The sequence below is a fragment of the Mustela putorius genome, unplaced genomic scaffold, assembly GCF_011764305.1.
Source record: "Mustela putorius furo isolate JIRA1106 unplaced genomic scaffold, ASM1176430v1.1 tig00000129_pilon_pilon_pilon, whole genome shotgun sequence".
NCBI lineage: Eukaryota > Metazoa > Chordata > Mammalia > Carnivora > Mustelidae > Mustela > Mustela putorius.
Window position 1 is genome coordinate 33092125 of NW_025421290.1, and position 13993 is coordinate 33106117.

General features: G+C 36.7%; 1 protein-coding gene across 12 annotated transcripts in view; it reads left to right on the forward strand.

Annotated features, from left to right (window-relative positions):
• CEP128 (centrosomal protein 128) overlaps positions 1 to 13993 on the forward strand; it is a 378971-nt gene that overhangs the window by 8185 nt on the left and 356793 nt on the right. For 10 of the 12 annotated variants that reach the window (XR_006604280.1, XM_004739137.3, XM_013058015.2 and 7 more), the window contains exons 3-4: positions 7460 to 7607; positions 12558 to 12718. Coding sequence is in view for 11 of the 12 variants with exons in the window: in XM_004739137.3 (XP_004739194.1) it covers positions 12572 to 12718 (147 nt within the window). In the remaining variant the exon portion in view is untranslated. Of the gene's footprint in view, positions 1 to 1321; positions 1475 to 7459; positions 7608 to 12557; positions 12719 to 13993 lie in introns of all 12 variants that reach the window. The other 2 variants (XM_013058012.2, XM_004739129.3) reach the window with 2 other exon arrangements.

The window sequence follows — 13993 nt, forward strand, 5'->3', positions numbered from 1 at the left end:
GTGTTGTAAATATTCTTAACAAGAGGAAGGATTATTTGAAAGACATCTTAAAATAGCAGTAGTAAGTTGGGTTTACAGCACCTTTTTAGTACTTTATTATCTTATATTCATCATATAAACCTTTAAACAAGTACGTATGGAATATTCTGGCCCTAGGTGCATTTCTTGGAGCGAGAGGGTGGGTCATAAGAAATATGGTAGGGGAAGACAAAACATTTCAGTGATTGGGCAGTGTATTTGGAATTTACATAGTTTTTTAATATATAGAATGCAGTGCAAAAAGCACTAGCTTAGAGACAGAACATGTGGATTCCATTTCTGTTATTGTAGCCTTTTAGCAGAGTCCTCACAGACAAGTATTTTACTCAAAGCTTTGTTTTTCTAAAGGCAGCAAAAGCAGTGGGTTGTAATTGTACCAACTTTACTGGATTGAAATGGAGATCAAGAGAGAAAAGGCTAATGAAAAGGCTTTGTAAGCCAGAGAGCAATATGCAAATCTAAGGTATAAATAGCAATAAAATATTTTCTTAAAATTTTTAGTGTTGTTTTGTTCACTAGGAAAGTCAAGAGGAGTTTCTTTTTATATTTTGTTTTAAAGATTTTAATGTATTTATTTGTCAGAGAGCGCAAGCAGGGGGAGCGGTAGGCAGAAACAGGCAGAGGCAGCTGCCTGCCACTCTGCTGCTCTTGAGCACTGTCTCTCTCTCTCTCTCTCTCTCTCTCTCTCTGACAAATGAATAAATAAAATCTTAAAAAAAAAAAAAAAAACAGGCAGAGGCAGAAGCAGGCTCCCCCCTGAGCAAGGAGCACTTTATGGTACCCTGAGACCTCAGCTGAAGGTCTGAGGCGTCCCTCTTTCTATACTTTAAAAACAAGGAGGAAGAGAACAAGTGTACTTCATAATATACTTAAGAAATTGCTTGTTTCTTTTTAATGTTTTACAGAGAACAAATATCTCCAACTGCTATTTATGGTAGTTTAGAATTTTTTCTCAAAAATTACTAGCTTGTTTTTATCAGTTACTACTTGTTTTATCAATTGCTTATGTTTACTTTCTGAATACTAATTTGAATCTGTCCTTTCTTTCTTCTACCATTAGAAGACAGCCTGAAACCAACCTGTTTTCTCATGGAGAGTAGGCTTAAGAGGAAACTTCAGGAAATTAGCCATCTTCTGAACCAAATCCAATGATTTATTTGTAAACTGTATTTTTCAGTTAGCTTTTACTGCATCAATCCAGATCAAACCTTGGAGGCATACAACAATACATATTTGTTGCTTGTGTATTGGGTTAGCTAAGCTGTCTGCTTATCATCCCTAGACTCACTAATTTGTCTGTGTTCGACTGGCTGATCTGTTGATCTAAGCTGGAAGCCACTGGGCAACTGTGGATCCCATACCTTCCAACAGCATAGCCTGGGCACATCCTCATGGTGATGGGAGAATGGCAGGAGGCTGGTAACTCCATGGAAAGGTAACTCCATCTGTTGTAGGAAGGCAGTGTGTACAGGGATGGTTGAAGAGTGAGAGCCAAATTGTGCACTGTAGTACACTTTTGTTCTGCAAGTACTTTCTGATCTATACAATAGGGAAACATTCTAAGTGGGAAAACATTCTAAGTAGTTTAATCCTTTTGCTCAGTAGTAGTATATCCTTCTGGTTTTATAGTCTACAGGGATGGCTAATATCAAAATTCTATTATCCATTTTTTCTTCTTGTCTGTAGAGGAAAGCATTATCTTTTGAGCATTTAACCTTGATTCATTCTTCATGATCAGATTGCTCATTTTTAACTGGGGAAGACTGGTAAACTTCCTTTGTCTTGGTTCTCTACCTAAAATAAAGTTGAAAGCTCAGGTGCTAAGTGGGGCCAGTCACATAGTGCACCGTATGAAGCTGGTCCAATGGGGACTGGGGAAAACAGGAAGGTGGGTTCCTGACTCTAGAGCAGGTACTAAGTCCATGTTGCCATGGGAAGTTACCGCTCAGTGTTGCTCTGAATTTTTTTAAGAGAAGCTGGAAATTGGAATTCTTATGTGAAATCTCTTTGTTTTCAAATTAAATCTTCAAAGAAAAAATTAAGGCTTCAAAGTTACATAGTGAGCGTTATTTTTAAGTACATGTTGGTTGCCTAGATTTCATATTAGTCTTCCAGTTTTCATCCTCCAATGTAAATAAAATGGTGCAGAAACTTGGGTATGCTAGTGCCATCTTTGTCCATGCTGTTAACTTGTCCAGTCTGAAGCAGTTTGGACAATTAGTAGAGGTCATCTGTACCCCCAGAGAACTTCATTCTTATCTGCTATTTTGGGAATATTGTAATTTTTTTTTTTTTTTTTTTTTTTTTTTGGTTGGCAAATAAATGTAGGAGTGCAAATCTAGGGTTTAGTTGAAAGTAATAAATCCATCTTGGGTTTGTTAGCATCCTTTTTTCTGTAATTTTTTTTTCTTCAGTGTTCATTTGTTGTTTTTTATATTGACATGTTTTACTTTCTATTTAAAAATCTAAAATATCTGTAGCATTCTGATTGTGAGACAAGGAGGGGGTTATTAAGTAACTTTATTTTCTTTTAAAACAGCACTGATTTTTTATCAACTGGCACATACATAATTATCTGAGCAGCTACTAGTTTTTTTCTCCATGTCTAAATAAGCAGTCAATTTGTATGCTGCATTGCTGTTTCCCAAAACACCCCTGCTCCCTGCTGGCTGGGCACTGGTTCCTGTGACTCTGTCCTTGAACTCAGAGATATTGGAGTAAAGGGAGCAAAATGTAGCCGGTGGGGCTAAGCCTGCCTGGCTTCACCCATGGAGTAGAAGAGTGTGGAAGTGTGTGTGTGTGAGAGAGAGGAAAAGCATGACAGCAACAGGAATAAGTGGAATATACAATAAAGAATCAGACCGTGTGTGTGTGTGTGTGTGTGTGTGTGTGTAAGTGTAAGTGTTAATTTTCTAAAAAGTTCTTAACTGGGGATGACTTAAACAACCCAGCCCCTCCTTACTCCTGCCCCTGGGACATTTATGAATATCTGGAGACAGTTAAATTTATACACTGGTGAAAGGATGTGAGAGCTTTGTTTATTTGCACCTTCTTTAGTTCCTTTAAAAAAAAAATATATATATATTTATATTTATTTATATTTATATATATATATATAAATATATATTTATATATTTATTATATTTATATTTATATATATATATATAAATAATATATATATTATATATATATATATTTTTTTTTAAAGATTTTATTTATTTATTTGACAGAGAGAGATCACAAGCAGGCAGAGAGGCAGGCAGAGTAAGATGGGGGAGGCAGGCTCCCCGCTGAGCAGAGAGCCTGATGCGAGGCTTGATCCCGGGACCCTGGGATCATGACCAGAGCCAAAGGCAGAGGCTTTAACCCACTGAGCCACCCAGGTGCCCCTAAAATTTTTTTTTAAAAATATTTTTTATTTAATTGACAGCAGAGCGAGTAAGAGAGCATGACTGTGGGGAGGGAAAGAGGGAGAGGAAGAAGCAGACTCCCCACTTAGCAGGGAGTCCAATAAGGGGCTCCATCCCAGAACCCTAGGATCATGACCTGAGCCAGAGACAGATGCTTAACCCACTGAGCCACCCAGGCACCCCATAGTTCCTTTGAGACAGATGGTTTTTAACTGGATCCAGTTTCCTTCTCATCTGTCAAAGTTTTATTCATCCTTCCAGATGAGTGAAAGGATCCTGACCCAACTCCCCTGGCATTTTGTTATATTACTTAGCTCACCACATATAGTACTTTCATAAGCCTTTTTATCCCATCAAGGACTGTGGTTTTTTAAATTTACTTTCATCTTCCATTTCTAATGTGGTGACAATTGAGTAAATGATGAATACTTGAATCTATTGCATCTCTTTCATTCTGTTTCCTGTGTCTTATATTATCTATTGACTTAATAGAGAACTGGCTGATGGACTAGACTGTTAATTTTGATCTTAAATTAACTTACCGAAAACTTTTGAGAGTTTGAAGTTACAGAGGAGCACTGGTGTAAAGAAGACAGGTACAATTGATAATTGTACATGGTAACCTTGGCTGGCTTATTAATTTTTTCTCTTGAAGGAGAGAATAAAGCTCTCAAGTCCTACAGCTATTGAAACAGTGAGAAATGCTTTCTAAAATTTGAACTTGGTTAACGAATAAGCTTAAAATCCACTTCCCATCTTCCCCCATCATCACCTTGAACATGGGGGACAGTTGCCTTGGACAGGGACAGCTGAAGCACTTGAAGGCCACAGAAGCAATCACCTACTTAACATGCAGTAGTCAGCCTTTGTGAAATATCACCCCTGATGCTGGGTGCTTATCTTTTATGGAACAGCTTGCAAATCCTAATTGTTTTAAACTGGCTCTGAGGAAAAGAGACTTGAGAATCAATAAATTATAGCTCTCATACATACAAATGTGCATCATTATAATGAAGACAGTCTGAGGGTTCTTGAGGTCAAATAACAAAAGAAGTGGACTTGAGTTTGTAAAGACTCCCCACCAGTCCTCCTAGGGGTTGAACGTAGTTGCACTCTCTGGTCTGTTCAGGTTTGCATATGGACATTTGTTTTTGATGGATCCTCAGTGGGAGTGAATTGATGAGGGTTCATTACTTGCTCTGGTGGCTGTCTGTCTTCTTTATAATGTTCATTAAGACAGAGGCAACAATATTTATGCCTTTAAATACTGATGTGTTGGGAACAGCTAAATAAACTACTCTAAGAATTGTACCATCTGGTTTCAGATCAACCGCTTTCTCTAAGACTCCGGAGACTTTCACCCAAGGTCACCCATCTTAGTCCTTTCTAGAGTCTTTGAAAAACCTCAGCATTTGAAAAGCAGACAGCGTGAATGTTATCATCATCTCATCAAAGAGAAATTTTATTGTACCAGTAGGTGGTAGTAAGCTGCAGAGAACATTTACTGCTTTTTCTTCAGTTGGAGGAAATGCCTTTCTCACCTTTAACCAGGATTTAGATGATTCCGCTCGTTTAAATTGTTCTTAAATAAATAAACAGTTCTTGAAAGAGTTCTTCAGGCAGTCTTCAATTTTAGCAACTCCTTTTTTCCTTTTTTTCTGGCAACATATGTCATACTCAAATTCATGAAGGTGAGAACAGAGTTCTAATCCAACTGAACTTTCTTCTTTTAAATCTTTAACCATAGTGATGGGTTTTTCTTGAGCATACAGCGATGTTTTTCTACTTATCTCAGTAATTTCTCTTTGGGCTTCAAATTGTAATTGTGATTAAATATCATTCTCAACCCATTTTTAATTTGTTATTCAAAGCAGAATTTGATTGCATAAGCTATGTCAGTGCCCATTAGTATACTTTCACAGAGTCCTTCAACTTTTAAGTTTGTTCCAGTATTTAGAATGTTTAAGAAAGTCAGTTTTTGAATCTAATGACTGTCCTTCAGCAAAATTGCAAAGATAGAATCATACATGATTAAACAATATATTTTTTTAAGATTTTATTTATTTATTTGACAGAGAGAGATCACAAGTAGGCAGAGAGGCAGGCAGAGAGGAGGAAGCAGGCTCCCTGCTGAGCAGAGAGCCCAATGTGGGACTCGATCCTAGGACCCTGAGATCATGACCTGAGCCGAAGGCAGTGGCTTAATCCACTGAGCCATCCAGGCGCCCTAAACAATATTTTTTTTTAGCTCATAAACTCATGATACATGGTTTCTTTCATCATGGAACAGCAGACACTGACATTGTGATCCCATTTCTTTAGCTCATCAGTTGATTAGGACTAACGACGTGACCCCACTTAAGTAGGTGTCAGGAGACTCAGTAGTTGATCAAGAAAGTTACTTGGGAGAAGGAAACAATTACCAACAAAAAGGGAGTTCTGAATACAGCTTTTATTTAAACACATTTTCCAGGCTGTCATCCTGTTATTAATCTCTTATCTCTACAGGTTATGTTTATATATTTTTTTCTTTTAAGTATATATTAGATTTTTCTTTCTGATTATACAGTCATTGTGGAAAATTCAGGAAAGGTGAAAAATCAGGAAAGATAGGAATGTTTGAAAATATAGAAATTGACTATAAATGCTAGATAGTAAATATACTTTTGGTTTATTTTCTTACCCTTTTGTTGTTTCCTGCTCCTTTAAATTTTTTTACCAATAATTTATATTCATGTATAGCCTGCATATGATGTTTATTACAAAACTCATACTTTTGTCTTTGTGTTGCTATAAAATGTTTCCAGAAACAGACTTTTTAGTATCTGTATGCTGTTTCATTGCATTAGAATTACTGTATTTTAACCATTCTTTTATAATTTGAAATTTTAAGTTTTTATTTTACCTCTATTATAACTTCTCAGTAAATATCCTCGCATATAAATTCTGTATGTATTCAGATGATTTTGTTAGGGGAAATTTCTGGAAGTTTAGTTAGTTAGGTGATACATACAAACTACCCTTGATTCATACTGCCTGCTTATATCAGACAAGTTTATGTCAATTTACACATTCCCAGTAGGACAGTAGAGGAGTGCTCTTCCCTGACAACCTGGCTAAGCATAGATATTATTATTTAACAGGAAACAACTTAATAGGTTAGAAAAGCATCTCATTGTTTAATTTACATTTTAGGTTAATTAGGTAGAACAGTTTTTTTTTATAGCCATGCATAGTGTTTACTTATGTGACCACTCTCAATAAACTTTTATCAACATGGAATAAATCTAGTGCTCTGGGTACAATTTCACTTGGGAGAAGATTTTCAGAAGCCTGGTCAATTTTTATTAATGCCACTGATAGTAGGATATTCAATATTTTTTAAATTATTTTTAAAAATTGTAATCTAAAATAAAATAGTCTTAATGGAATGAAGTGTATGTTATTGGCACTTACTGCATTGTGCTTTTTTTTTTTTTTTTTTTAAGTCAGTTATATTAAGGGGCTCTTGGGAACTACTTTAATGGCTCTCCATATATTCATTCCAGGTTCTGATTATGTGGCTGGCATTAGCCTCTTGCCAATTCTAGTAGCTGCTCTTTTCTCTTTTGTTTATCTCTCCCTCCTTCAGCTCTCTGTCTGGGGAGTGGTGGTGCTGGCTGATGAGACATGGCATCTTTTGATAAGGTTGGATCTCTGCCAGCACAGCTGCCTTCTGTATTGTGACACTTAGGGTGGGTGCTCTCTCAGCTTTGAGGGTCACATTTGACCTTTTGGTTTGTCAATAGCAGTTGGAATAAGTGCTCAATTTTTATCAACAATGAAAATGATCTAATTTCTGTTTTTTTTTAATGGATTTTTTAATGTTTCTTCAACATTTATGACACTTATGTATAATTAAGGTACTTAATTATATGGTTGTATGGTTGCTGAATGTTTCATATTTTGTATTAAAAAAAGCCATCACAATTCTCAGATCATTTTCATCTTACATCTTGATATCTTTACAGGAGTTCCATCAGATGCAGGAGTTTGAACATCTTTTGTTGCTCAGAGTAATTGAAAGTAATAGCCGAAGACTTTGTGTGTGTGTACCAGTGAAATTCATGCTGGAAAGTGTGATTTTATCTTATTAAAAATATGTAATCCCTAGTAGGGGTAAGTGAGGTCTTTCTTTTTGTATTGTCTGACAATTACACATAATTTAGTTCAGTTTTTTAGTTAATGCTGCTACGTTTTACTGTTTCCAAATTAAATTCAGATACCTCATGTTTTCACTTGTTAATAGCTACCAACTGATTATAAAGTGTGTTCCTTAAGAAAGACTGTGAGGTACATTCACCCGCAGTAAAAGTATATATTGGAGAGTTAAACACAAAATCATGCTAGTGGTTGTCCCTGATGTGAGGCAGGAATACTACTGGGTGGAGGGTGGGGTGAAAAGGTACTAAGACTTTATTTATAATGTTCTAAATATTTTATTAAAAATATTAGAAGGATACATGTCAGAAGCAGAAATGATAACTATATATATTTTAAATTTTGTTACGTGACATACGGTGCAATATTGGTTTCTGGAGTAGAGTTCAGTGATTGATCAGTTATATACAACACCCATTGCTCAGCACAACAGGTGTCCTCTTTGATACCCATCATCTCTCTAGCCCATCCCCCACCCATCTCCTTCCATCAACCTTCAATTTCAGTTCTTTATTGTTAAGAGTCACTTATGGCTTCTTCCTCTTCTTCTTTTAAAAATTAGTTCCAGTGGTAGAATTTAGTGATTCACGAGTTGCATATAACACCCAGTGCTCATTACATCAGGTGCCCTCCTTAATGTCCATCACACAATTATACCTTCCAGGACTCACCTCCGCTCCAGCAACCCTTAGTTTGTTTCCTAACCTTCAGTGTCCCTTACGGTTTGCCTCCCTGTCAATTTTCATCTTGTTTTATTTTTCCTTCCCTTCCTCTATGTTCATCTGTTTTGGTAAGTTCCACATATAAGTGAAATCATACAGTATTTGCCTTTCTGTGACTTATTTCGCTTATCATAATACCCTCTAGTTCCATCCATGTTGTTGCAAATGGCAAGATTTCAGTCTTTTTAATGTCTGAGTAATATTCCAGTGTGTGTTTGTGTGCGTGTGTATACACATACAAATGGTAATCACACACATACCACATCTTCTTTATCTATTCATCTGATCATAGACATATGGGCTCTTTCCATAGTGTAGCTGTTGTGGACATTGCTGCTATAAACACTGCAGTGCAGGTGCCCCTTTGAATCACCATGTTTATATATCCTTTAGATAAATACCTGGTAGAGCAGTTTTTGGGTCATAGGGTAGCTCTATTTTCAACTTTTTGAGCAACCTCCATACTGTTTTCCAGAGTGACTGCACCAGTTTGCATTCCTACCAGCAGTAGTAAGAGGGAGAGGGTTCCTCTTCTGCATTCTTGCCAACATCTGTTGTTTCCTGACTTGTTAAGTTTAGCCATTCTGACTGGTGTGGGGTGGTATCTCATTGTGGTTTTGATTGTCTTTCCTTGATGCTGAGTATTTTTTCATGTGTCTGTTGGCCATTTGTATGTTATCTTTGGAGAAATGCCGTTCATGTCTTCTGCCCATTTCTTGAGTGGATTATTTCTTGAGTGTTCTTTGGGTGTTGAGTTTGATAAGACATGTGCAAATATCTTCTCCCATTCTGTCGGTAATCTTTTGTTTTGTTGACTGTTTTCTTTGCTGTGCAAAAGCTTTTTATCTTGATGAAATCCCAGTAGTTCATTTTTGCCTTTGTTTCCCTAGTAAGAAGTTCCTGCAGTTGAGGTCAAAGAGGTGTCTGCCTGTGTTCTCCTCTAGGATTCTGATGGATTTCTGTCTTACATTGAGGTCCTTCATCCATTTTGAGTTTATTTTTGTGTATGGTGTAAGAAATTCGTTCAGTTTCATTCTTCTGCATGTGGCTGTCCAATTTTCCCAACACCATTTGTTGGAGACTGTCTTTTTTTCCATTGGAAATTCTTTCCTGCTCTGTTGAAGATTAGTTGATCGTAGAGTTGAGGGTCCATTTCTGGGTTTTCTATTCTAGTCCATTGATCTATGTGTCTATTTTTGAGCCAGTACCATACTATCTTGGTATTCCCAGCTTTGTAATATAGTTTGAAGTTCTGAATTGTGATGCTTCCAGCTTTGGTTTTCTTTTTCAGTATTTTTTTACTTTGGCTATTTGGTTTTTTTTCTGGTTCCATACAAGTTTTAGGATTGTTTGTTCCAGCTGTATTAAAAATGCTGATGGTATTTTGATAGGGATTGCATTCAATGTGTAGGTTACTTTGGGTAGCATAGACATTTTAACCATATATGTTCTTCCAGTACATGAGCATGGAAGGTTTTTTACATTTCTTTGTGTTGTTTCTTTCTTAAGTGTTCTGTAGTTTTTTGTTTTTTTAAGATTTTATTTGTCAGAGAAGAGCACAACAGGGGGAGGAGTAGACAGAGAGAGAAGCAGGCTCCTTGCTTAGGAAGGAGCCTGATGCAGGACTCGATCCCAAGACCCTGGGATCATGACCCCAGCTGAAGGCAGACGCTTTAGAGTTTTTAAGAGTATAGATCCTTTTACTTCTTTGGTCAGGTTTATTCCTCGGTATCTTATGGTTTTAGTACAATTGTAGACTCTTTAATGTCTCTTTCTTCTACTTCATTATTAGGGTATAGAAATGCAACTGACTCCTGTGCATTGATTTTATATCCTGTGACTTTGCTGAATTCCTGTATCCATTCTAGCAGTTTTGGGGGGGAGTCTTGGGTTTTCTACATGTAGTATCATGTCATCTGTGAAGAGTGAGAGTTTGACTACTTCTTTACCAATTTGTATGCCTTTGTTGTTGTGGTCTGATTGCTGCGGGTAGGACTTGCAGTTCTATGTTGAATAAAATTGGTGAGAGTGGACATCACTGTCATGTTCCTGACGTAGGGGAAAAGCTTTCAGTTTCTCCCTGTTGAAAATGATAGTGACTGTGTTTTTTTTGTATGTGACTTTTATGATGTTGAGGTATGTTCCTTCTACCCCTACACTGCAGAGAGTTTTTATCAAAAAATGCTGGTTCTTCTGCTTTCACTAATGGAGAATGCTGGAAAGTATTTTAACTTAGAATAAACAATTTTAGGTCATGTGGTATCAATTTATAAGACATACACATAGGAAGTGATTTCCTCAGTATAAAAGCTGAACTTTATATTTAATATTTCTCCTCAAATACATTCTTTGGACGTAAACAGTTGTGATCTAGGAAAAGCAAAGCTAAATAATTCTGTTCATGTTTACTGATGTGGGAGGGAACTACACTCTGGGCAGTGTACCTTTGGACTTGTGGGCAGGAGATGGGAGGCACAAAGCAGAGGCGATCAGTGCAGCAGGTGGTTGAGAGACCTGCACAGGGGACAGACAGGAGTCTGACAGCATAATCTCTAGCCCTCTCTCTGCTGTTAGAAGTTGGATGTTCCATTGATTCTTTTTCTGATACTGCAAAGACAGACTGTATTTCACTCAAAAAAAAAAAACAAAACAAAAACCCCCCCAAAACCCCTAAACTTACAACAAAGGTCCTTGCTGTTTATCTTTTTATTTAGTTTTATTTAATCTAACATTTAAAAACATAAATGCTTTCATGAATTGCTCTAGGATCTATTTATACTTAATAAATTCCCTTTATGTTTGTTTTAGATGTATGGTAATGTACTACCCAGATGCATTCAGAATAAAGATTCAAAAAGTTCAGAGCATTCTAGATCAGTAATGAAAGTTTTCATCACACTATATGTAATAAGCCCGAAAGAAATGGCCATATAGATTTATAGATTTTAGGAAGATTATAACAGTGTTAAAGATTGTTAAGCCTCCATTAAGCAAAAAATGAAATTGGAATACTCCGTAAACTTCCACTTTTGATCAATGAGTGTTCTCTGATGCTTTTCCTGTTCCAAATATATTTTTTTCTTAAAATTCCATAAAAGATTTTCTGAAACTTCTGATGTTTTCTCATGAAATAATTTTCTTTTGCGTTAAATCAAATATTGAGGTAAGGATGGAAAGAAAGCGTATTTAGAGAATTTTCTACTGATGAAACTATACTCAGGATGTTTGGCTTTCTGTTTTGGTGAATCAAGATGCCATCTTCTCACATAGTTGTTTTTATGGAGTTTGTACCTCTGTTATAGCATTTGTTTAATTCTGTATTTTTAAATTAGGGTGCATGGGTAGGGCCTGGCTGGCTCATTTGGTAGGGCATGGGACTCTTGATCTCAGGGTTGTGAGTTCAAGCCCCACACTGGAAGTGGAGATTACTGAAAACTAAAATCTTAAAAAAAAAAAAATTAGTTTGGGTGCCTGGGTGGCTCAGTTGGTTGGATGACTGCCTTCGGCTCAGGTCATGATCCTGGAGTCCCAGGATCGAGTCCCACATCAGGCTCCCAGCTCCATGGGGAGTCTGCTTCTCCCTCTGACCTTCTCTTCACTCATGTTCTCTCTCACTGTCTCTCTCTCAAATAAATAAATAAAATCTGAAAAAAAAATTAGTTAAAGTGCATGAAAGTGTTCACTATACACTGAATGGGGTTCTCTTATTTTAGGTCATTCTGCGAGTGTTGTATTTTTGTTTAAAGACACCCACATTCTTACAGCCTGGTGGAATGGACTTAAGACCAATATTGAGACCTGTAGGTCCTACCTTGGAAAATGACTTTTTTTTCAATTGTAGTGATGCCAATTTAACCCTAACCTGTCCCTTCTATCAGCAGTGTTGTTAGTAAGATTAGGTGAGATACTATTTGTGAAAGAGCATTGCCCCAAACCAAGGGATTATTGTTATTTGTAACCATGACTCAAGTCATATCTGAGGAATTACTCTCTTAAGGCAGAAAAAATGAAGGGGAGAGAACTACATGGGGAAGTGACTTGTGTTTTCAAGCTACATATTTAGAAATTATGATATGCCAAAGGACCGATGCAATACTTAAAAAGATCAAAATGCAAATAATTAATTTAATCTCATATTTCCATGCTCTTTACTATTTGATTGACCTTGACCTGGCTTTGTTTTAAGGATTGTGTACATCAATGGCAGAATCCTCCAGCGATTCAGACCACTTTCGCACTCGTGATCGATTGAGTCGATGGACTGCCAGGTCAACATACAGGGAATCTCTAAGTCGTCCTACAGTAGGCGTCACCAAGAAGATCAACACTATAACAAGTACTCTACAGGTTAGTTAAACTATGGTTGCTTGTAATAGGTTTTAAATAGTTTTGAGAAGTAGTTTTGGTCAGCCTATTAGTTTTTTTGCTGCTATAACATATTACTGTAAAACTAATTGTATAATTAAGTAATTATTTATAATTAATAATTAAAATAACAAGGTTATATTTTTTTAATAGTTCTGTACATCAAACCTGACACTGGTCTTATTGGACCCAAATCAGGGTTTAGTAGGGCTACATTCCTTTCTGGAGACACTAAGGGAGTATCTGTTCCTTTGCCTTTCCCAGATTTCAGAGACTGCCCACATTTCTTGAGGCTTTCTTCCTTCCTCTTCAAAGCTAGCAAGGACAGGTTGAGTCTTTATCACATCACATCACTCTTGAGTACTCTTCTGTTTCCCTCTTCTACTTTTAAGGACACTTATGATTACCTTGGGTTCACCCAGTAATCCACGACAATCCCTGTGCCCCCAACCCCCTTCTCAAGGTTCTTAACTTAAGATATGTATCAAATCTGCAAAATCCCTTTTGCCATGTAAGGTTACATATACACAAGTTAAGGATTAGGACTTGGGCATATTTGGGGGCCATTATTCTGCCGAACACAGTCAGTAAAGATATTTGAAATATATGATAGGTTGTGGAAGTGTTTTGGGATAAGGCAACATGTCCAAATAAAATGTGTGGGAGTAAAACGAGTATGAACTACCACAGTTTATCTTATTGTGGACATATGCTTTTAGATAAATTGTTCATATTTTAGCCAGGCAGATTACTCATGAATGAACAATACTGAGATGCCATTTTTATGCAGAGGCTAACTTTTGACTGTGTTTGGAATTTTGAATGGTGGCAGTTTATATCCTCTCCATAGAAAGGACTTGGGAAACGAGGTGGGGGAAGGGTAACACAACCAAGCTGGGCAAAAGAAAAAGAGTTTTTTTTTTCCTACCTGTTAATCTCTTATTTTTGCTTGCCTGCATAAGCAAGGATTTTGACTTTTAATTGCTTTGGGTTAGTATGCTTAGATAAGAGGAGGCTAATTTCTGTTGGAGAGGCCATAATTTGACTTAAAACTCAAAGGCTTTCTTTTTAAGCTTATGTAAACTAGCATGCCATTGGATTTTTAGAGTACAAATCCTTGTTCTCTCCCACCAATGAGACACATTAGTAAGTATATATTTTTGAGAGAGATACCTTCATTAATCTCTCCGTTAAAACCTGGCTCATTTGGGTGGAAACAGTTTTTGTTGTGATTAGAACTAAATTTGTTTATAGCTA